Source organism: Brassica oleracea, chromosome C2, assembly GCF_000695525.1.
Source record: "Brassica oleracea var. oleracea cultivar TO1000 chromosome C2, BOL, whole genome shotgun sequence".
Taxonomy (NCBI): Eukaryota; Viridiplantae; Streptophyta; class Magnoliopsida; order Brassicales; family Brassicaceae; genus Brassica; species Brassica oleracea.
The window spans coordinates 9538008-9559140 of NC_027749.1; the positions used below are offsets into that span (position 1 = coordinate 9538008).

Below are 21133 nucleotides of genomic sequence, written 5' to 3' on the forward strand. Positions count from 1 at the left end.
TTTAAAATTAGTTTGTGTATTTTCTTAATATCCATTTTTAAAACAATAACATAGAAATAAAAAGATAAAAATCTCAATATCCATTCAAAAATCAAATTGTTTTATTTTATAAATTATATTAAAATTAAGGGATTAAAAAATAAAATAAAATAAAAATAACTATTAAAAATAAATTATATAAAAACTACAATTAATAAAAATTATATTATTAAACTCAATAAAAACAAATTTCTATGAGTATAAATATACAACTTTTTATATTATGTCTAACATATATGAAAGTTCAAACAACACAACTAATATTAGATTATCTTATATAAAATACATAATCTTAAAACATCACCAACATTGTTTGTACAAACAACAAAAATAATATTAAATGTCTTTTTTCAACTATTATTTACATTTGATTTGATTTGCATTCGTTTAAAAATTGTAAAATAAAACCATTGAACATCAAAACTTCACACATTTTAATCGAACAAAGAAAAATAAATATGAATTTAGAATGGTAATTATATTTTATGAGACTAAAAACCGAAAACAATGTGAACCGAACCGATATCCAGATTAAACATAACTAATATCTTTTTATTTAAAAACGAAATTAATAATCTCATCCCGCGCAAGGCGCGGGTTACTACCTAGTGAACTGGTTAATTAACTATCTTCCTGGTTAACACTAAGCGTAACTAGCTAACAACTGACCATATACTATTGCAACTGTCACTGTCGATGCCCACAGCTGGGTACTAGCTTGTTAACACTTATTTATGAATCACAATACGTTATAATACATGCATGCGTGGACGCATTGCGCAAGGGAAAAATTTGTACCCGATTAATAGCAAATAATTAATTTCATGACTTATTGTTATCAGGCTAACTAACATAAGACCCTAAGATGTAAGGTTTTCATTTTCAAACGAACTTTAGAATGCTAAAAACAAACATTAACCGGTTACTAACATGGCTGCCTTGCTAACAATAAGCGTAACTCGCTAACATATCACACTATAGTTTCGTAAATGTAATGTGGACGCCCACAGTTGACTACTAGCATGTTAACACTTATTTATGCATCACAATACCTTAAAATACACGCACCATCAATTTTTTGAATGTGTTCTTCCATGTGTTTTATAATTCAGCAGAAGTCTTGTGTGTAGACTGCAAATTCTCTTTAAAAAAACGTTTACATGTAGGCACTTTAGTTTGCGTTCCATCAGCCATCTCATCATCATCATCAAGCTATATTATCTCCCGCCCTCGTTGGGTTCTATGATTCATGTTTTCTAGAAAGTTGTCTGCGAAGGCCATCTCCAATGAAACTCGGTGAAAAAGGAGCATTCCTTCCTCGGGAAATACGGCATTCATAACTCTCTCCTTTGATATTCCTCAACATGCAGACATTGTGTCATTGCAATAAGGTATCACATTGGGCAACGTGGCTTTAGCCGCCTCACCTAAATAATCGGGGGGCAAATACTAGGTTAATCATTACACATTTTCTCTACTTTTTTTTTTTTTTTTTAATTCTAATCGTTTGGTAACCCATTGTCACCGGTTACGTTCTCGTTTTCTTCCTTACCGGCTCGAGGACACTTTTGTCATTTGACTCACCTTACTTACTTTCCGAAGGCCCACAATTTCTATGCCTTAGGCATTCTCCTAATTTGTTAATTCTTAAAGGATTTTGGCCCAATTCACTCAAAAAAAATATATATATATAATTATCAACTTTTTTAACAAGTAAAAAAGGAGACAGGTTGGGAAAAAAAAAAGAGCGGCTAGATGAAACGGAACTACGGAAGTACCATAAGTTTCTTCAGACAGTTATCTTCTAGATACACAGCCTGTATTCCACACGTGCGATTTACGACATCTAAATGTACTACATTACTTGTCGTCTTGTTACTGTTACATAGTATAAAGCTCTTGATGATTCGTCTTTCAATTATTACTATTAAAAGTATTAATCAAATGTAAGAGATCCACACATTTGTCGTGGCACTAACCTATTTGGAAGCTTGTGGCGATGAGAATAATCGAATCAACCAAACTCTCTCTTTTGTCGTTGAAAGTACAACGAAGATATCTAAACCCCGTACCTATCATAGGAAACATCTCTTCGTTTCACATTCTGATGAAAGCAGATCGTGCCTTCTTGAAGTAGTTTTGATGTGTATACAAAACAGGCTAAACAGCTTGGATTTTAATCCACACCGACTGTATTAGAAAATTTGTCAATCATATTAATTTCTTTCTTTTCGTTAGAAAAAGTTTGTTAATCATATTAAGTTAGCCGGTCGGCCACGCCAGTAAACCGGTCTATTGGCTGATTCTTAGCGTAATTTAGCTAAATTCCATTCATACTTCACCTTTTTCATTTATTCATCCAGAAGAAAAAATATTAAACGTTTATGTTTCTACAAAATATTTCATAACTAATCGCTCTTGGACAGCAGCTAGTAGAACACCTAAAAAGATTATTTATAATTTGATCCTGACATAAGAAATCTAACATTTATTTAAAGTTGTTACATCTCAAACTGGCTAAGTTAGTTCCTGAGCAAATGTGTAACAGCAGAGACATCGTAGTGGTTCCGTTTTATTGGATCCAGGAGTGACGGGTCAGGTGCATCAGGTAACTTGTAGATCACGGTTGCACCAATGCATTTCTTAAACTCAAATATATATAATGTATTAATATCTGTCACGTAACCATTCTTTTTCTATCTTCTGGTTCAACGGTGGTGAAACCTTTCGTCTGAGACTTGGAGAGTCTCAATGCCTTTCACCGCGGAGTCATACTGTTTCCTGGTGGAAGATGATCTCTTCCCTGCTGTCGTTGAAACCACCGCAGAGTTTCTTACTCCACCGCCTGCATAGTGCAGCTCCTCCGACGTTACTCTCCTTGATGATCCTGCTGACTGTGCAAACAGTGACTCCCTTGGCATCTGTGAATTGAAAACAAAGTCAATACCCTTTTATTTTGGTCTTGAGAGAGAGAGAAACAATGAAACAGAGCAAATTTTTTTTTAATACCGTAGGGGCTCTAGTAGCTGCAGAGTTGTCAAGAGCTCCTCCAGAGGTTCTCCTTCTTGATAAATCCATTGTTGGTCTCACTCTCTCTTCCTCCCCTTCAAGAAACAAATCAAAACAAAGCTTAAAAAACTTTTCAAACATTCTATTGGTTAAAGATGTTCTGTTACCCGCACTGGTTCCAGCCGCAGGAGTTACGACGCCACGTGATGGAGGAGCTGTTAGCTGTGACTTTTGGTACTTTAATATGGTCCAGTCAAAGACATAATCCAATTGAAACCCTGCAGTAAAGAAAGTATAATAAGTAAAGTGTGTGATTTGGGAGAAACATGGAGGGCAAAAGATTAAAGAACCTTCGCGGACAAAGAGATCCCTGAATATTCTTTTGAGATAATTGTAGTCTGGTTTATCATCAAACCGGAGGGAGCGGCAGTAATGGAAGTAAGATGCGAGTTCAGATGGGTAGCCACGGCATAGAGACTGGAGGGCAAGATGAGCAACTTGTGTCAAATAGAAGTTAAGGATAACACTTTGTGGTTGAGAGAGTTTACCTCGATTGATGTAGAGACTTTCTTTTCGCTGATTCTCTCATACTTTTGTTTCTTGGTTCCAGCTTTAAGTCCTTGCCATGGAAGACTGTAAAGAAAACGACGAGAAAAAATTCTACTAAGGAATACGAAGAACAAAGTGAAAGAATGAGGCTTGTAGGTAAGATGATAGTACTCACCTTCCTTTAAGGAAGTACATGAGGATGTAACCAAGTGATTCTAAGTCATCCCTTCGGCTTTGTTCTGTATGATATAACAAGAGGTATTAGTATAAGGACAGTGTCTGGAGTAGGCCTGCGAGTTCAAATAGTTCGGATAATTCAGTTCGGTTAGTTAGGTTTTTGGTTAGTTCGGTTCAACATAAATTTTACAGTTCGATATTCGGTTAGTTTGGTTTTTGAAAATCCTACCCAAGTTTTGATTTCGGTTTAGTTTGTTAAAATTTCAGATAAGTTCGATTCAAAATTTGGTTAGTTCGGTTCAGGAACTATACCAAAAAACTGAACCAAGCTAACCAAATTTCAACCCGAAATAACCAAACTTTTTTTTAGACCAAAAAAAGGTTCAGTTATTACAGGTACGTTAATTTAGTTCAAGGTTTTGGTATAGTTCATTAAATTTTTTTAAAAGAAAATCTAAGTAGCCATTGCCAAACCGAACCGAAAACCTTAACTTTTTTAAAAAGCCTATTGAATCGAAATGAACTCTTAGAGCATGTTTAATGTTAAAAGTTAAGAGACGGTTTCTTATATTCCGCTAAAAACGCCACCCTAAGAACCCCAGGTTAATCATGCTCTTAACCGAACTAACCGAAAAAAAATCGTTTCGGTTCGGTTCAAAATCCCAGCACTAGTCTGGAGCAATTACAACACGAAAAAGCTTACCAATTCCCAAGTGAGTATTCATACTAGCGTATCTTGCAGTTCCAGTGAGATTCTTATTTTCTCTACAAAGATAGAAAACAGCAGCAAGAGTTGAGAAGAAGAAGATCCGTTAGACTGATTGATTACAATACAATCATCTCACGCACCTGTAAGGAATGTGCTGATGAGTAGTGTTATCCCTGTACTTCTTAGCAAGACCAAAGTCGATGATGTACACCTTTGGAAACAAAAGGAGTCATTTCGGATTATTAAATAAACTGAGAAGAGAAACATATGATAGAGGTGAAAGGAAACCTGGTTTGCACGTCTTCCTAACCCCATGAGGAAATTGTCTGGCTTGAGGTCTCGGTGAAGGAAAGATTTCGAATGGAAATACTCAACACGGGTTATCTGAATATCAATAACGGAGTCAGTCACTGAACAAGTGTAAGGACAAGAGAGAGAGGGAGATGTACCATTTGATCAGCAAGCATGAGGACGGACTTGAGAGAAAGTTTCCTGCTACAGAAATTGAACAAGTCTTCAAGGCTAGGCCCAAGCAAGTCAATCACCAGCACATTGTACTCGCCTTCAACACCAAACCACTTGACATTCGGAACACCAGCTGCCATATGGGTAAAGGTTCATGAGAGACTAAGGTCATATTTATAAAATAATTAGAAACAGAGAATGAAGAGAATTATTACTTCCTCCCTGTAGAAGTCTGTATAACTTGGATTCATAGAGCAGCTGTGGATGTTTTGTCTTGGCATTTTCCTGCAAACAATTAAAGACAACACGCTGAGTATTTAAACAAAAGGCTACTAGCAGTAACAAACCCGCATACATTGTTCATAAAATGTAAAAGAAGCTTAGTGAAAGATTAGACTTTTGTGCCATATTATCTTCAATGTTGATCTAATTCAAGTAACTCTTAGTAAAATGTTTATAAGCTCTAGCCAATGTTATTTTATTTATATACTAGTAAACAACATACATTGTCTTTATCTTTCAATTAATAACATTCACATGATGCTGACAACAGAAAAAAAGAAACAAATGTAGCAGCGAAGCAAAGAACTCACAAGCTTGATGGCAACTTCTTCATGTGTTTGAATATGAGTACCTATAAAAACCGCAATACAATGTTTGGGATTGAGACAAATATCAAAAAAAAAAACATATTGAATTGAAACAAAGGGTTGAGTAAATGAGGAACCGAGATAGATCTCTCCAAAAGAACCGCTTCCAATTTTGCGTCCGAGCCGAAACTTGTTTCCCACACGAGCCTCCATCGATGCTGAAGCCCTAAACTTTGATTAATAATCTCAACCCCAACGCTGATTCAAATCAGGAAACTTTATTCCCTTTATTAATCCACGAGAATCAGCACCTCAAACCCCAAAATTACTCCCGAAGAGATTCCATTTCTGCTAAATTACGGCTGAAACAGAGAAACCCAATTGTCATCCTCCTTCTCGTGATCGAATGTGGATTGGGGAAAACCAGGAAAAAAGGAAGCTTTGGTTGAATGTTTGTTTGTTTCTCAAACTTTGGTTCTTTCCCTTTGATGTGTTGTACACGGTTCCAAATATCCGGTTTGATTTAACCGGAAACCCGGTTTACAATTCTCCATTAGGCACGGGCAACAATCTCCAACATCATTCACTTATAGTACTTCAATCATAGGAGTAAACATAGGAGTATATCACATCTTTGATTTTTTTTTTTTGAATTTTTATCGTATTTAAATTTACGTATCAATATGATACAGATCGGTTTTCGTAATTTTGTTCGGTTTATTTGGGTATCTGAACGTATACCACGCGTAGAGTGGGAAAAAACGTTTTTGGAAAAAATAATAGTAATTAATTTGGGTTGGCTACGAGAGAGAAATGGGTGACCAAGCGTGAGAGCTACGGGGTCCCGTTGGGTGAGCGGTAAAGGTCGTTTGCCACGTGACTTTTAGTTTGTAATAAAGAGTCCATTACTTTCCTTTCGTATTTTGACTTTACTGGTCTTGAATATTTAATCATTCGTTGTACGATGAGGTGATTTGAATATTTGTACTTTGGTCGGTCGAAATATAAACTCTTCTCGGGGAGCAAATTATCTTATAGCTTTAATATTTTTGAACGTGTAACTGTTGAAGTAGTGAAGTACACGAGAAAATCGTTGATTATAATCAAAAACCTTTTTTGATTCGGCTTTCTATATTTCGTGACTATAATCAAAAACCTTTTCTCATTCGGCCCCCAAACGCCTCTCGATCAAGTTTTCATAATCTTTGGTGTTTGTTTCACATGATTTGATTTTTATTGGTATTAGATCGTTGGATTTGTGCGTTCTTTATCATTTGAAAAAAAAACTAGTGATGGTTCCTATTTAGTAGTTTTTATAATTTGAAAAAGAACTAACCGCTCTTATTTTCAAAGAACAATCTTGGAAAATGTCAAAAAGAAAACAAAATGTCAAGGTAATATATTCTCGGTGGATGTTAAGTATACATAGATTCCGAGTACTTATGGGTAGATGTGGACACTTAGGACATAAAGATAAAATATGTCTACTCCCAGCTGTCCAAAAGAACGTGGAAACACTTTCAGTGAATGAGGTGCTAAATGAAGATCGCGGGGTTAAGCCGAATAAGAAACAATTAGGAAAAGAGGTAATACAAGTTGAAGATTCAAAAGCGAATTTGGTTTTAGTTTCTACTGATCAGATTTCAGAACCCACTAATGGGACAGAGATTGAGCAATTGCAATCACAAAAGGGTGTTCTATCAACGCCAGTAAAGTTGTCCGTCCACTCTATGGTAACAATAGCCAATGGCTCCAACTCTCAATCCACTACACCACCATTCGCAGGTACCCCTCCTTCTCCGGCTGAACCAACTATTATGGAAAAAATTTCATCTCATATTATTGTTTCCGAGACCAATTTGGAATCAAGAGACAATTCATTGGCTTTTATGTACACACCTACACATGACAGCCCTTTTCACAATGACATTGAGCAATTTAGTGTTCATGATGTTGGAGATGGAATGATGAGTGATGTTATGGCAAATCTCAACATGACAAAAGGTGGATTGGATTGGACCAGGGTACGAGGGAAAGGCAAACATGGTCGAGGTCATCCAGGTCATGGGTACCACACTCCCTAGTGCTTGGTCCTTTCTTATCTTGTTTTATTAGCTTATATCCCATAAGTTTCTCTTTTCTAAGTTCTTGTTTAGCTCCATATGAAAAATGTGTCTCATCATACTTTCTAAAACTTTATGGTTTCAAAATCATACCATGTATGTTTTATGTTTTTAATTTCAATGCATTTTTTTCAAAAAAAAACAAAAAACAAAAATATGGAGAGATCATTTTGCATCAAAAATCTCCATTTATTTTGGCATTTTCAAAAATAATATACGGTTTAGATTCATTACCAACAACGTTTAAACCAATCTTATTAGTCAATATTATGATGAGTCTATCTTGGAGTTTTACCGGAAAACAACAGTCCATAAACAACAGTCTTTCTTAGCTACTTTCTATTTCTTCATTAAAAATTGTTTTATTTTATTTTAAAATTTTGTTTTACCTGTTGTGTTGGAGATGTTCTTGTAAACTTCTTTTGATAGTAATATATTTGATTTGCTGGAAAATAATTATTTGAAAAAAAATCATGATATTACAAAAGATGTTACAAAGTAAATAAAAGGTTACATGTTATATTACTGCAAAACTGTAAAATTAAACTACGTACCTAAACTTTTGATGGGTACAAGTTTTACGCTAATTAAAGAATCATCCAAGATCAAGGAAGACAAGAAAAATTGAATGATAACAGATAAAAAAGAAGCTGGAAAATTAATTCTTTGGACTTGGAAGACCCATGCAAAATAACCTAGGAGAGACACGAATCTTTGGACTAGGCCTTGGTGAAGGTATTGGACCAAATAGTCCCATCGTCATGTTAACCACACGAGGAGAAAGGTTAACTTGTTCAAGCGCCCGCGTCTGCAAGTCCACAGGGTAGTCCCGCACACACCCGATCCTAGGCCCATTCCCGGTACTCCACTTGCATGGAAAGCGTTTCTGTTCCCTGAGATCATCAGCCGTCGCATCAGCCGTGATGGCCTTAGTTTCATCTCGACCGTTAGATATCGACGGCTTTGTGCTTCCATCATTGGAGACCATATGATTATCATCGTCAATCGCATTCAACTGAAAACAAAATATAACCATCAATAAATTATGTAGTTAAGCTAATTTTGATGAGATTAATATCTTTTCATTTAAAAAAAAAAAAATTACCTTGACGTTAGTGAGATCCACATGATTTTCTTTTAAGAAATCGATAAACTCTCGAAAATTCTCTTCTGTCGGAAGATAATGACCACTATACGGCCACACAGCTTCTAAAACTCCGTCCTGTGAGACAATTCTACCAGCGGCAATGATGGCAGCGCCGGAGAGAAAACTTGAATGTTGAAACCGTCCTTTTTGTTTCTGGCCAATGTATAATTTCCGTGCCGTGCTCAACACGAAAATCCATTTGGTTCCTTCAACGGTCTCAATAAAGTTCTTGTTTTGTCGGTTGACTAGTCTCCCTCCTTCCACTACAACTTCGTACGCTTGTCTCTCTTTCTGTTAACATAACCCATTCAAACCATAATTAAAATCGAATTTGAATAGTTCATAACCGGAACTAACCGAATTATAGTGAATACATACCGGACCAAGGTAAGTGATGCATTGGCGTTGAAGAAGAGTTCGTGGACATTTGGTGAGATTCACTTCTTTGCCATCTCCGATGTCTAACCTTTAGAACCGTTCATAAAGTTTACCATCGAATCAGATCAACTAATTGTGAAAAAAAAATGAAATAATTGCTGACTAAGTTTGATTTAAATTTACCAGAAGAAGAATGGCTGAGTACTCTCGCTTTCCGACCAAACATCGTAGTATAAGTGTAAATTGTGTCCGTACCTATGACGTGGATCAATCTGTACAAAAATAAAATAAACAAGACATTATTATATATCAAAGTTAAATACTATCCATATAATAAAGTAAATTAAATAAAGCCGAAACTTACGGCTTCTAACCAATGTCGCAATGCTAGTTTCTGGGCTTTATCATCTTTCAGCAATCCTTTCCCTAACTACAAAACAAAGGGGACTACTAAATTATGATATGATAATGTATGATATTTATTTGATTAATTATGGAGTATAAAATAAAAAGGTTCAATTATATGTCGACTTTCGTAGTAAAATTACCTTTGCTGCTTTTGTTCCAGCTCTTGCCCACCTCGACACAGCCGTCTCCGGTTTCTGGTTGGTTCGGTTCGGTTCTGACGCTGCCAATTCCAATTCTTTCCACCTAAACCAAGACACACATATAATTTCATATCACATTATCTGGTTTGTGTAAAGATGAACCTATTTTCTATTATAATATTTGGTAAAAAGCTTTAGTCAAAATGTAAATTTCTCAGTGCAAATGCTTTCAACTTTTAAGCATTTTCTAATAAAATTGGATTGACGATGCATATTTCATAGAATATTATAACTTTGACGTACCATAACTCTTCAACAACAACTGCACAGTCAGCGAGATTTCGACGCGTTCGATAACTCTTGTAAACCTTTTGTAACGTCAAGGCCGCAGCGTCAAGCTCCGTCGACGGCCTAGGAGACCAGAGCGGCTTCGGTGCAGGTACACTTAACGCCGTTAAGTTCCCTATTATTCCCATTTTACCCTTGTTCCTTCGTTTCGGAGGCGAGCCTCTTTCGTCCTCGTCTTCTTCTTCTCTGTTCTCCACCTGTACTAGACTCGTGAACGAGAGACTCCTCTCAAGAACCATGTTATCTGGTTTAGGACCCTTTAAGTTTATACCTTTTCTCGTTTTGACCCCAAAACTCTCATTTTTGTAATTGTGATCGACCAAATCCTTGAAGGATAGGGTCTTTTCAAGAAACATGTTTACTGGGCTATTCAGAACTCTTGGTGTTTTACACTCTTGTGAATCTTTCTTGAAACTGTTGTCCCTTTGTAAGAATCCAAAAGATAAAGCCATTAAAGCTACCTGCAAAATTTAGAAGTAAAGATTCAGACAAGGAGATCAATAAGTGAAAATAGTTTCTGTTGAAACCCATAGATTGAGGAAGATAATTTACACTGTTACGATCTTGAGAAGTTTCGTCGTCGAATGTTGTTAACAGAGAGACCTATTAAACACAAGAAGAACTCTGTTTCTGGTTATGTCTCTTCTTTGCCCATCTGTCGTCTATATATATAACTTTAATTAATATTAATCGATATATAAAAATGATGTAATAATTATATTTTCTTCAGAACAAATTTGGGACTGGACCTTAGGATACGCACTGAAGATTTTTCGAAGTCTTAATTCAAAGGTTTTACGTTTTCCTCATAACTTAAAACGTAATAAATCAAACAACACGAGCTCTTCTTTGATTTTCAATGCAACATAAAATACATACTAGCGTGTGGGACATCTTTGAATGCGTCCTCATATTGGTTAGATGATCGTACTCACAACTTATTTTCTACATTTTTATAACACTGTTAGAAGTTGTATACATGGTCTTATACATACTCATATGTGTGAGCGTATATTATATACGCATGGCGTTACGTATATTATATACGCATGGCGTTACGTATGGAGTCTGTGGGAGGCGCATCTTTGAATACGTCGTCAGGTTGAATGTATAAACGACTAAACGTACTCACAGCTTATTGCTTAGACAAAGTTACAAACTATTTGATAACATTGTTAGAAATTGTATACATCTATATATTACATACTAACTTGTAATTACATATGTGATATACGCACGGCGTTACGTATGAATGGTGGCATCTTTGAATACGTCGTTCTTGGTTAATAGTGGAGTACAGTTTTAGCGTCCTCACAACTTATATGCATTTCAGAATTTTCTGGTCTGATCATTAACTATTTTGTTTGGTCGGTCAACAGATTTCATCTATTTCTATTTTAGATAAACTGTATTAAATATTCTTGGTTTGTGCGCTTTTTACATTCAAACAGACAGGGGTTGTATCAGATCTACAAGAGAAAAGGAGAATAATGTTTTTTTTCTTCTAATATTTCAATGCTATGAAGAGTACACCTGTATGCTGTAGATAAAATAATCATGTTGAACAATTCTCCTATGAGCTACTGATCGAGCTGATTATATTTAAAGATTATCCTTTTTATTTCATTTTATTTTATACTACTACCGACGTGATGATTACAAAATCTATCTATTACGCAAGATTCGTAACATTTTCCAGAGTATACACACTTATTAAAAATTTAATAAATATTTATAATTTAATTTATTTTTATTTTATTATACACTTTCCAATGACTTTCCACCAATAAAATTTAGTCAATTCAAATATTCTCAATTAATATTCCTCAAAAATATAAAAAAATACCTTAACAATATAGAAAATCTATTTTTGTGGAACAAGAAATGAATCTAAAAAATCTTATTTTCGGGAACGGAGGAAGTATAATTTATTCGACTGGTTATAATAAATTTGGTTCAGTTATGTCGAATTCAACTGGTTATGCTTTGAGACATGACTTTTTCTTACATAATGATAATGCAGAATCTAAGAAATATACAGATTAATGGTTATGCTTTGGATGTTATTTCATTTGTGACGGTAACAGGAAACATATACTGATGTTCTATACATCAGTACTTCAATGTCTATAAATACCAACAGTTCAACTTTATTTCTATTATATAATATCTTGAAATCAATGGGTCATAACATTTTATTTGTAAACGAAACCGTGTAAGAAAATGCATGTCTTCGTGTAAGCTCGTGGGGCTAATTTCTCGTTCTTTTGGTTAAGGAATTTCACACAAGTCAAATCAAATCTTTAACATTCGAGTTTGGTGAGAAAACGCGGTGTGGGACACTAAGCATATAGCTGCACATATAAAATACGACTTTAAATCATATATATGATAACGAACTTGCGATTATGATAGTGCAAAGCCAATATTAATAAAATACATTATAATAAATTGATATCAGTGGCCCGGCCATCTTTATAAATTCAATTTATAACACTACTACTGTACATTAATAAAATAAATATTACTATGATTTATGACGGTCAAAGAAAGCAACCATATTATGAATGTGATAAAGACAACGAGAGAGAGCACCGAAACCGGTTCGGGGTCGCAAGGTGTAAATGCAGAGTCAACCAATTTCGGTCAAGTCCCTTGGCTTTCCAAAAAGAATTTCTTCTTGATATTTTTCTACCAAATTGGACAACGTACGTGTTATTTTAGTTCAAAGTTGTTGGTCTATTCACTTGTTCACCTTTTACACGACACAAAACAAATATATGTTTTAATTATCATATACTATTACGTTAATACAAACAAAATTAAATTTTTTCTTAATTAGGTGTTATATGATGTTGAAATCTACCTTTACCTCAAAGTACTTAATCGTTATGGGAATACCGCAGTAGTAAGAAAATGGTATTAGTAACAAAACAATATCTAAAAACAGCTGAACTACTATTGATACGTGCAATTATTGTTTATGCAACAATTTTTCTTTTTTCGTTCACATTAAACTCGTTTCTGGATTTTGTGTAAGAATATTAATTTTGCATAAATATATATATATATATATATATATATATTGTATATATAGCTTACAACTTAAAACATTACTTGATTTCATTGTGTGCATTGAGAAGACTCTACTAGAAGCGTAATAAAAGGGCTATAACTTTATGCCTAATTATTTACCAAGTAAAACACTATCCCAAGTTATGGATTATAACTTACAACACTGGTCAATAAGTAAGACCGTAATTACGTGTATTTCGATTTGAATATTCTTGTTTACTTTTTCTGTTGTTGAGATTTTAAAGGTCTCGTATTGGTGAAAAAACCACATAATGCGTTAGCGTGAAGTCTAAAATGTTCTAAATAATTTTTTTTCTAAATGCAATATACGGAAAAATATTAGTTAGCCACATTTTGCGCTATCGATTCATATTATGAGGTTGTTTATTATATACTACGTATGATAATAATTCATCTCTTTTGTGGACGTGCTGGTCACATTTCTCAGTGTCGATTTCATACTGTGAGTAAATTATATCGTAAGATCATTCTTACTCTTTGAACGGACTTGACCCAAGACCAAGATGTCAAACTTTGAAGTTAGATCTCTGACGAAGGTAGATATCAAAACCTTCCGATCGAGTTTAAAGAAAAAAAAATGGTAAACCATTATCCGGAAAGAAAATGTGAAAGCCCCAGTAACCATGCACGTGAAAATCTGGTGTGGTGCGGATTCGAAATCGGGTCTCTTGGGATCCACAGAACGCTTTGACCATCAGACCACGAACACGTGGTTGATCGAGTTTAAAGAAGTTTGAGTATGACCATTAAGAAAAATCATGATCTGCTTTTAGCATTTAAAAAAAAACACACACACATGCAAGACGACTGCTTCAAAGCCAACTGATTTTTTTTTCTTTTTATAATTTTATTTTGTACTTAAGCTGTTCTTGTTATAAATTTATTTTATAAACATTTATTTTGTAGTTAACCTGATCGCAAAGATCCTTTATATACTAAAGCACAAGTCACATGACCAATCAAATTTAAACACATGACATTTGCTATACAATTTAAAAAAAACAAATGCAGAAAATAAAATTTAAATGTAAAAGAACAGCTCCGTTTTTAACTGATTCTATTTACTTTTGATTTAAATTAAAAATCCTTAATATTTCTAACACCATGATCTCTTCACGATCTTGAAACAGTTAATTTTATTTTATAGAAGATTTTGCTCAACGATTCTGTAAAATTCAAATTCATCTCTTCTTGCATTTTCCTAATTATTTGCAGTGGCTCCATCGATTCTCTATCTTTCGTGAAAGTGTTGAAATTTCAATTTTTTAATTTCTGACGATTGTACCAACACTCTCGGCTCTGCTAGATACAAATAAAAAAAAACAAAAAATTTCTATAGCAAAGCTTCCCGCAAAGTTGATAATTTCCTGGTTAGTGAGGCTAATAACTCCCCGACTATAGTCAAATCGTAGTTTGTTTCATGTTTCGTTGTTTATGAATTTTTTTCTCCTCTAGCCTATTTATAATTATAATTTTTTTCTTTTGCTTTCTAGATATTGGCAAAATCTACATACTTCTATGCAGTAAAAGGTAAATCCAATAAATTAGGTCAATTCTGTTTTTAAAAGACTAAATTGGTTTTCAATATGCTGGCACATGATTCTTGGTTGTGGTCATGGTAATTCAAGGAAGAGAAGTAAGAAGATCAACTTAAGAAGCACCTCAAGAAAAAACAAAATGTTGTGATAACACGAAATAGAAAATGAGGATTAAGAAAATCGAGTGGTAGAAAAAACGAGGACTCATGTCTACCTCTGTATCAAGATCTAACTTCAGGTTGTTCTTATTTTTGTATGGTGGTATTATTTTTTTGATCAACATACGCTTTTGTAGATATTCTCAGAAACAAAAACTTTAGGATAAAAAGCATTGAAAATGAAAACCAAAATAATAAAGCAAGATAGAAAACAAAAATATATATAGGAAAAGAGCAAAGAGACGTCAATTATCTACAAAATTTAGAGTTAATATCTTAATTGTATTTGTGCTAGATATATGTGTTTCCCTCATTTTCATATTTAGTGATTTGGATTTTGGATTAAGCGATCAATATTCTACGTGCATTTAGGATCCATATTGGGGTGATATAAATTATAAATATATAAATTTTTTAGGATAGTCATTGTTAAGTTTTTGGTTCAAGGGTCTGTCTCGCCTTATACTCAAGGATTTTAGTTATTAACTTTAGTGTAATCTCTGATTTGATCCTCAATCTATCTATCGATAATTATACAATATAAAATATCACAAATATTTTTGTTGATGAATTTATTATAATTTACACATTAAACAGTGTCATGAAATTTTCTCTTGAGTAAATTACGTAACTAGATAGTCCGATTGTGATTTTTTTTTTCATCAAAAAAATATCTCACTGATTTAAATTGAGAGGTTGCAATTTTTTTTCTTTTTTTGAACTTCAGAGGTTAGAAACTTGAAAAGAAACAAGCACGTAAAGTAGCTTTTGGTCAACAAAAATAACAAGCATGTAAAGCTGCCTCATTAATTGATACACATCTGAATGTGTTTTCCGTCCGTAGATTGTGAATCTATAGATTCATATATTTGTTGAGAACGTAAATAATAATTGAACCAAATTAAGATTCACGATAATTACATACGCTGATACGCAATATCAAATTTTGAATAAACTAGTTTGATATAGTTCGATGTGGTTGGATACTACGACTTAGCCTTGATTGGCATAACAGATGATAAAACAGTAGCAATATGCTTTAGAATTGGTATGATGCAAAAAATGTATGTTTTTGATAACTTGTTTAATAGAATGATTGATAGACCATTATAAATATGCTATTTAAAATTATTATAAAAATTAATATACAATATATAATATATTGATTTCTGATGAGTATATTTCTAATATATATATATATAAATATATAAAATTTAAAAGATATATAATTTATTTATTTTATTTAATAATTTAATAATTATGTTTATATCAAAAAATATTATTTTAAAAATAAATTTTAAAATTAAAATATCTATTTAAAAATAATATTTCATATTTAAAATAATTATATTTTAAATATGAAATACTATTTAAAAAAAAATATTTTTATTGTACATTTATTTTAGAAATAAAATTTTTATTTTCTCATTATACCTCAGCGGGGATTACGTCAGGGAGATCCATTATCTCCTTATTTATTTATTATGTGTACAAACGCTTTAATTACGAATATAAAAAAGGCGGAGCGGGTGAAACAATTGACCGGTATGAAGGTAGGTAGAGCGTGTCCAGCTGTTTCGCATTAGCTATTTGCAGATGATAGTTTGTTCTTTTGCAAGGCAAACAAAGAAGAGTGCCGCACTATTCTGAGGATACTAAAGGATTATGAAGCTGTATGAGGACAACAAATTAATTTTCAAAAATCCTCAATTCAATTTGGACATAAGATTGAGGAATCAAGTCGCCAAGAGTTGCGAGATATATTGGGGATTCAGAATCTAGGAGGAATGAGTTCTTATTTAGGTTTGCCGGAAAGTTTAGGAGGATATAAGGTTCAAATGTTTGGTTTTGTACAAGATCGTCTGAATAATAGGGTGAATGGTTGGACTTTTAGATTTTTCACCAAAGGGGGAAAATAGGTGATTATTAAGTCGGTGATAACTGCTCTACCAAACCATGTGATGTCGGTGTATCGGTTACCGAAAGCTACAATGAAGAAACTAACGAGTGCGGTAGCTCAGTTTTGGTGGAGCCCAGGAGGAAGCACAAGAGGTATGCATTGGAAATCATGGGATAAATTGTGTGAACATAAGGATAATGGTGGGCTAGGTTTCAAGGATTTGAATGATTTTGATACGGAAATGCTTGGAAAGCAATTGTGGAGGCTGATCGAGAAGCCAAATTCTCTTTTCTCTCGAGTTTTTAAAGGGCGGTATTACAGGAATACTTCACCCCTGGAACCATTCGCTCATATTCCCCGTCGTATGGCTGGAGGAGTATCATCTCTGCTAGATCTTTGGTTTGTAAAGGACTAATTAAAAGGGTGGGAACATAGTCATCTATCTCAGTATGAAATGATCCTTGGATCTCATCCAGTCGCCCGAGACCAGCTAACAAAAACCTTCATAACAGTTACCCAGACCTTACAGTGGATTCTCTTATTCATCAGGATTCCCGCACTTGGAATTTACAGGCACTTAGGACTTTGGTGGAGCCCAACGATGCAAAATTGATTGAAAGTATTCCTCTGAGTAGAAATCAGATGGAAGATTGGAATGGTTGGCATTTCACTAATAATGGGACATACTCGGTACAATCAGGGTATCAAGTAGAAATGATCTATCCTGACAAGGAAAAACCACCAGAATTTTATGGTCCCAATGTGGATACACTCAAGGCATTCTGGTGGAAAGTGAAGTGCCCTCCAAAGTTACGACATTTTCTATGGCAGTTGCTGACATGTTGTATAGCAGTGACAAAAAATTTAAAATCAAGAGGAATACAAGGAGATACAGTTTGTGCACGGTGTGGAGATCCAGAGGAATCAATAAATCTTGTTTTCTTTGAGGGTCCTCCGGCACAACAAGTGTGGGCACTATCTAAGATTCCATCAAATCCAAACTTTTTTCCTATTGGTTCTCTATTCGCTAATATGGATCACTTATTTTGGAGAGTTAACCCGAAAATGGAGGATCATCAGTGTGTATGGATACTATTGTACATCTGGAAGGGCCGGAATAATAAAGTTTTCAGTAATATAGATATTGATCCGAGAGAGACGCTCAACTTAGCAGAATTGGAGTCAAGACTTTAGGCTGAGGCACATAATATAATTAATCCAAGGGTGGCAATTGAAGTACAAATCAGATCGACCTTAGAGACCACATGAAGATGGTGTTTCACGGATGGTTCTTGGAAAGATAAAGATTCTTTTTCAGGACAAGACTGGCTCAGTACACTTCCAGGGTTTGAGGGTTTGTTAGGGGCAAGGAATGTAAGGGCAAGTCTCTCACCTCTTCATGCGGAGATGGAGGCATTAATTTGGGCAATGGAATGTATGAAAAACTTAAGACTGTACCGAGTCACGTTTGCAACAGATTGTTCTCAACTGGTGAAGATGGTTTCAGAACCAGAGGAATGACCAACATTTGGAAGTTACCTGGAAGACATTAAGCTTTTGAGAAGAACCTTCACCAACTCAGAAATCGTTCATGTTCCTAGGACGGAAAATATAATGGCGGCTCGCTTGGCACGCAGTGCTCGGATACAACCGTCGTTCATCGTACACATGGATGCAGAGTTACCACTTTGGTTTACAGAGTCTACATGAGTCTGTAAATGCTTTTGCTGTAGAAAAATATATTATTTTCTGGATAAAAAAATAATTTTATGATATTATTAAATAAAATAAATGAATGAATTATGTATATTTTTTAATTTTAAAAATTATAAATGCAAATACTCTTATAAAAGCTTCATATGAGAGCTTTGATCAGAGAGCATTTGGAAAGCATTAACATTTAGTAAATGTTTTTTTAAATGCTTTTCTAACAAATGTTGATCGGATAATGTAAAACATAATGCTACTGCTAATGTTCTACCAATCAAGCAACATATATTCTAGTAAAAGAGTTTCATCATAAAAATTTAAGCTTCTATTACAATTTTATGTTCCAAGATTTATTGTGCAAATCCTCCACGAGGATCAGTTTAAACATTTGGCTGAAGAAAATTAACCGTATGGTTGAGTGGTACAGCAGATTTGCAAATGTGCTAAAGAACCCAGGTTCGAACCTACCAAATTCATATTTACTCGTTTTTCTAATTTTCATTGCGATCAACCAGATCTATTTAAAGTCGGTGGACATGTCTTAGAAAATTAGTCAATTGGATTTTGATCCGCCGGATACTCCAGATTATCAAAAAGAAAAGTTTCAAACGTTAAAAGAAAATCTAACTTGCATTTTGAATAGTTATTAATTTATTATTTTAAGAACGATGAAAATGATAGCTTTATTTTTGTAAGATCCAGCATCACACTTGTGAAGGCCCAATAGCTTTAGTCTGAATTAAAAGCCCATAAGAAGATGGTTATGAATTAAGAAACGAGGAAAATTTTGATTAGTACTTATAATTAGCATAAAAACATAATAACAGTGAGGCCCAATATGCTGCTAATCCAGCTGGCTCTTACGGTTTGTTTTCAAATAAGAAGAGACCAAATTCTATGTTGCATTCACAAACTCTTAGAAAACCCCTCGATTTTCTCATTTTCTCATTTTCTCGTCATCCAAGGAAGACGATGACTGGTGCCAACACAGTTTCTGGTAAATCTTCCTCGATGTTCATGTTCCTTCACAGTCATACACAGTTGCGATGAAATCTAGCTTTAAGTTGATTGGTGGTTCTTTGCTCAACTGCACTTATCAAAACCCGTGCGATGAATCTTGTTTACAATTCAAATTTTTAGGGATATTAGTTATGTATCTCATGTTATATGAACTTATGTGTGTGTGTGTGTGTTTGTTAGGTGGTGAACATGGTTCGGACAAGAAGATTCATGGTGACATCGATGTGAGCAAAGTCAAAGCACCAAACATGTTCGAACGTGCCAAAGAGGAATTCGATGCTGTTATTGGGGTGATTCATCAACACAAGAGTTCCAGGTTTTGTTTTGTTTCTCTCCGTCTAATGGCCTAATGCTATGATCTTTTGCTTATAATGTTATACATCCTGTTCCAGGGACGAATCTGATAAAATGGAACTCAAATCCGAGAAAACAGGTTCGATATTGTTCTCTCATAGTTGCATCAAACTTGTATTAGGGTTTAGGGTAAAGTAATAACCAAGTTTGTATAGTTTGTGAGTTTGTGCGTGTGTTGTTCTTGATTCTTGTTCAGAAGATGCAAAGAAGAAACGGAATATGATAAGAAACGCCAAGGAAGAAATCAAATCTCTATTCCATTCAAAGGAGAAACCTCATCGCCACCATCATCATCGCAAAGATTCTCATGGAAGCAGTGATGATATCGATGAGAACACGCATGTGGATGAAGTGAAGGCTCCCAATGTTTTCGATAGATCCGAGGAAGAGATCGAGGCCGTCGTCATCGACACCATCCATCCCGAGAAGAATGAGATTGACGGTTCTGATTCTCCTAAGAGTTCTAGGTCTGCCTCACTGGAGAAGGAAAGAGCTGGATTTGGATGCTCTCTTGGAAAGTGGCTTGAAAAGATTTGTGCTCCTTGGGGTGATAACAAAAAAGATTGAGTTATTAATAAATTGATCATGATCATGAACTTGTTTTCTATTTGTCGAATGGTAAAGTGTGGTTGAGTTTCAATGAGTTTGTTTATTTGTAGTTACTGAATCGCTACCTTATCAGATTATAAAGCTCGTTTCATTCATATTTCAGAAACTTTAGTCTTTCTTAAAACATTGGAAATGTTTGTAGGTTTAACAAAGCGTCTCTTAGACGACTCAAAGATAATATTCATGTGATGCGTATTCTTCAGAAATTATATCATCTATAATAGAATCAGAAGCTCATCAGCTCGGAGTTGAGGAGGAAGATAGTATGATCGTCGACTGTGAAAATGACATTTCCTTGGTAATCTTTGTGGGCTTTGGTCTTCATATTTCTGAGTTTTGGGCCAACTCTATTGGGCTTACTACTTCAATAACGGAGAAGACAGGAGATTGAGCTGAGCCTCGTATCAATTAAGCCCACGAGTTTGGCAGCTGAGTAAAAGCTGAATATAATGGCCGTAACGGCTTTCGTCTTCATCTTATCACTTGCAGAAGAAAGATCAGAGAGATTAGAGAAGTTTCACGAGAAGAGAATCAAGGAGAGAGAGCTTTATCGGTAGCTACTTCAACAGGAAACAACGGCGCAGTGTCTCCGACGTTGATCTAGCCGAGGATCCAATTATCTGTGGGATATTTCGGAGGTAACGACACTAGACTCCTTCCGAGTAT

General features: G+C 34.5%; 3 protein-coding genes across 5 annotated transcripts; 1 reads left to right on the forward strand and 2 right to left on the reverse strand.

Moving 5' to 3' along the window:
• Window positions 1–2373: 2373 nt before the first annotated feature.
• Window positions 2374–5990, reverse strand: LOC106322008 (casein kinase I isoform delta-like). Of its 2 annotated transcripts, XM_013760215.1 has the most exons (13): window positions 5676–5990; window positions 5542–5582; window positions 5164–5233; window positions 4933–5081; window positions 4772–4867; window positions 4624–4694; window positions 4478–4539; window positions 3773–3836; window positions 3597–3681; window positions 3399–3525; window positions 3216–3326; window positions 3049–3143; window positions 2374–2960 (listed from the first exon to the last, which is right to left on the reverse strand). In XM_013760215.1, exons 1-13 carry the CDS (start codon window positions 5749–5751, stop codon window positions 2748–2750), a joined length of 1260 nt encoding a protein of 419 aa, XP_013615669.1. In that variant the 5' UTR covers window positions 5752–5990; the 3' UTR covers window positions 2374–2747. The 2 variants fall into 2 exon arrangements, with proteins under 2 accessions (XP_013615669.1, XP_013615663.1); XM_013760209.1 differs by having other exon boundaries at window positions 3049–3326.
• A 2205-nt stretch (window positions 5991–8195) lies between these two features.
• On the reverse strand, window positions 8196–10709 carry LOC106325885. The gene is made up of 8 exons (XM_013763936.1): window positions 10635–10709; window positions 10038–10543; window positions 9735–9837; window positions 9551–9616; window positions 9370–9458; window positions 9187–9274; window positions 8767–9099; window positions 8196–8676 (listed from the first exon to the last, which is right to left on the reverse strand). Exons 2-8 carry the CDS (start codon window positions 10532–10534, stop codon window positions 8320–8322), a joined length of 1533 nt encoding a protein of 510 aa, XP_013619390.1. The 5' UTR covers window positions 10535–10543; window positions 10635–10709; the 3' UTR covers window positions 8196–8319.
• Window positions 10710–19396: 8687 nt separating this feature from the next.
• Window positions 19397–20481, forward strand: LOC106326482. Of its 2 annotated transcripts, none has more exons than XM_013764454.1 (4): window positions 19397–19481; window positions 19685–19820; window positions 19897–19937; window positions 20055–20481. In XM_013764454.1, exons 1-4 carry the CDS (start codon window positions 19457–19459, stop codon window positions 20423–20425), a joined length of 573 nt encoding a protein of 190 aa, XP_013619908.1. In that variant the 5' UTR covers window positions 19397–19456; the 3' UTR covers window positions 20426–20481. The 2 variants fall into 2 exon arrangements, with proteins under 2 accessions (XP_013619908.1, XP_013619909.1); XM_013764455.1 differs by having other exon boundaries at window positions 19411–19481; window positions 20058–20425.
• Window positions 20482–21133: the final 652 nt, after the last annotated feature.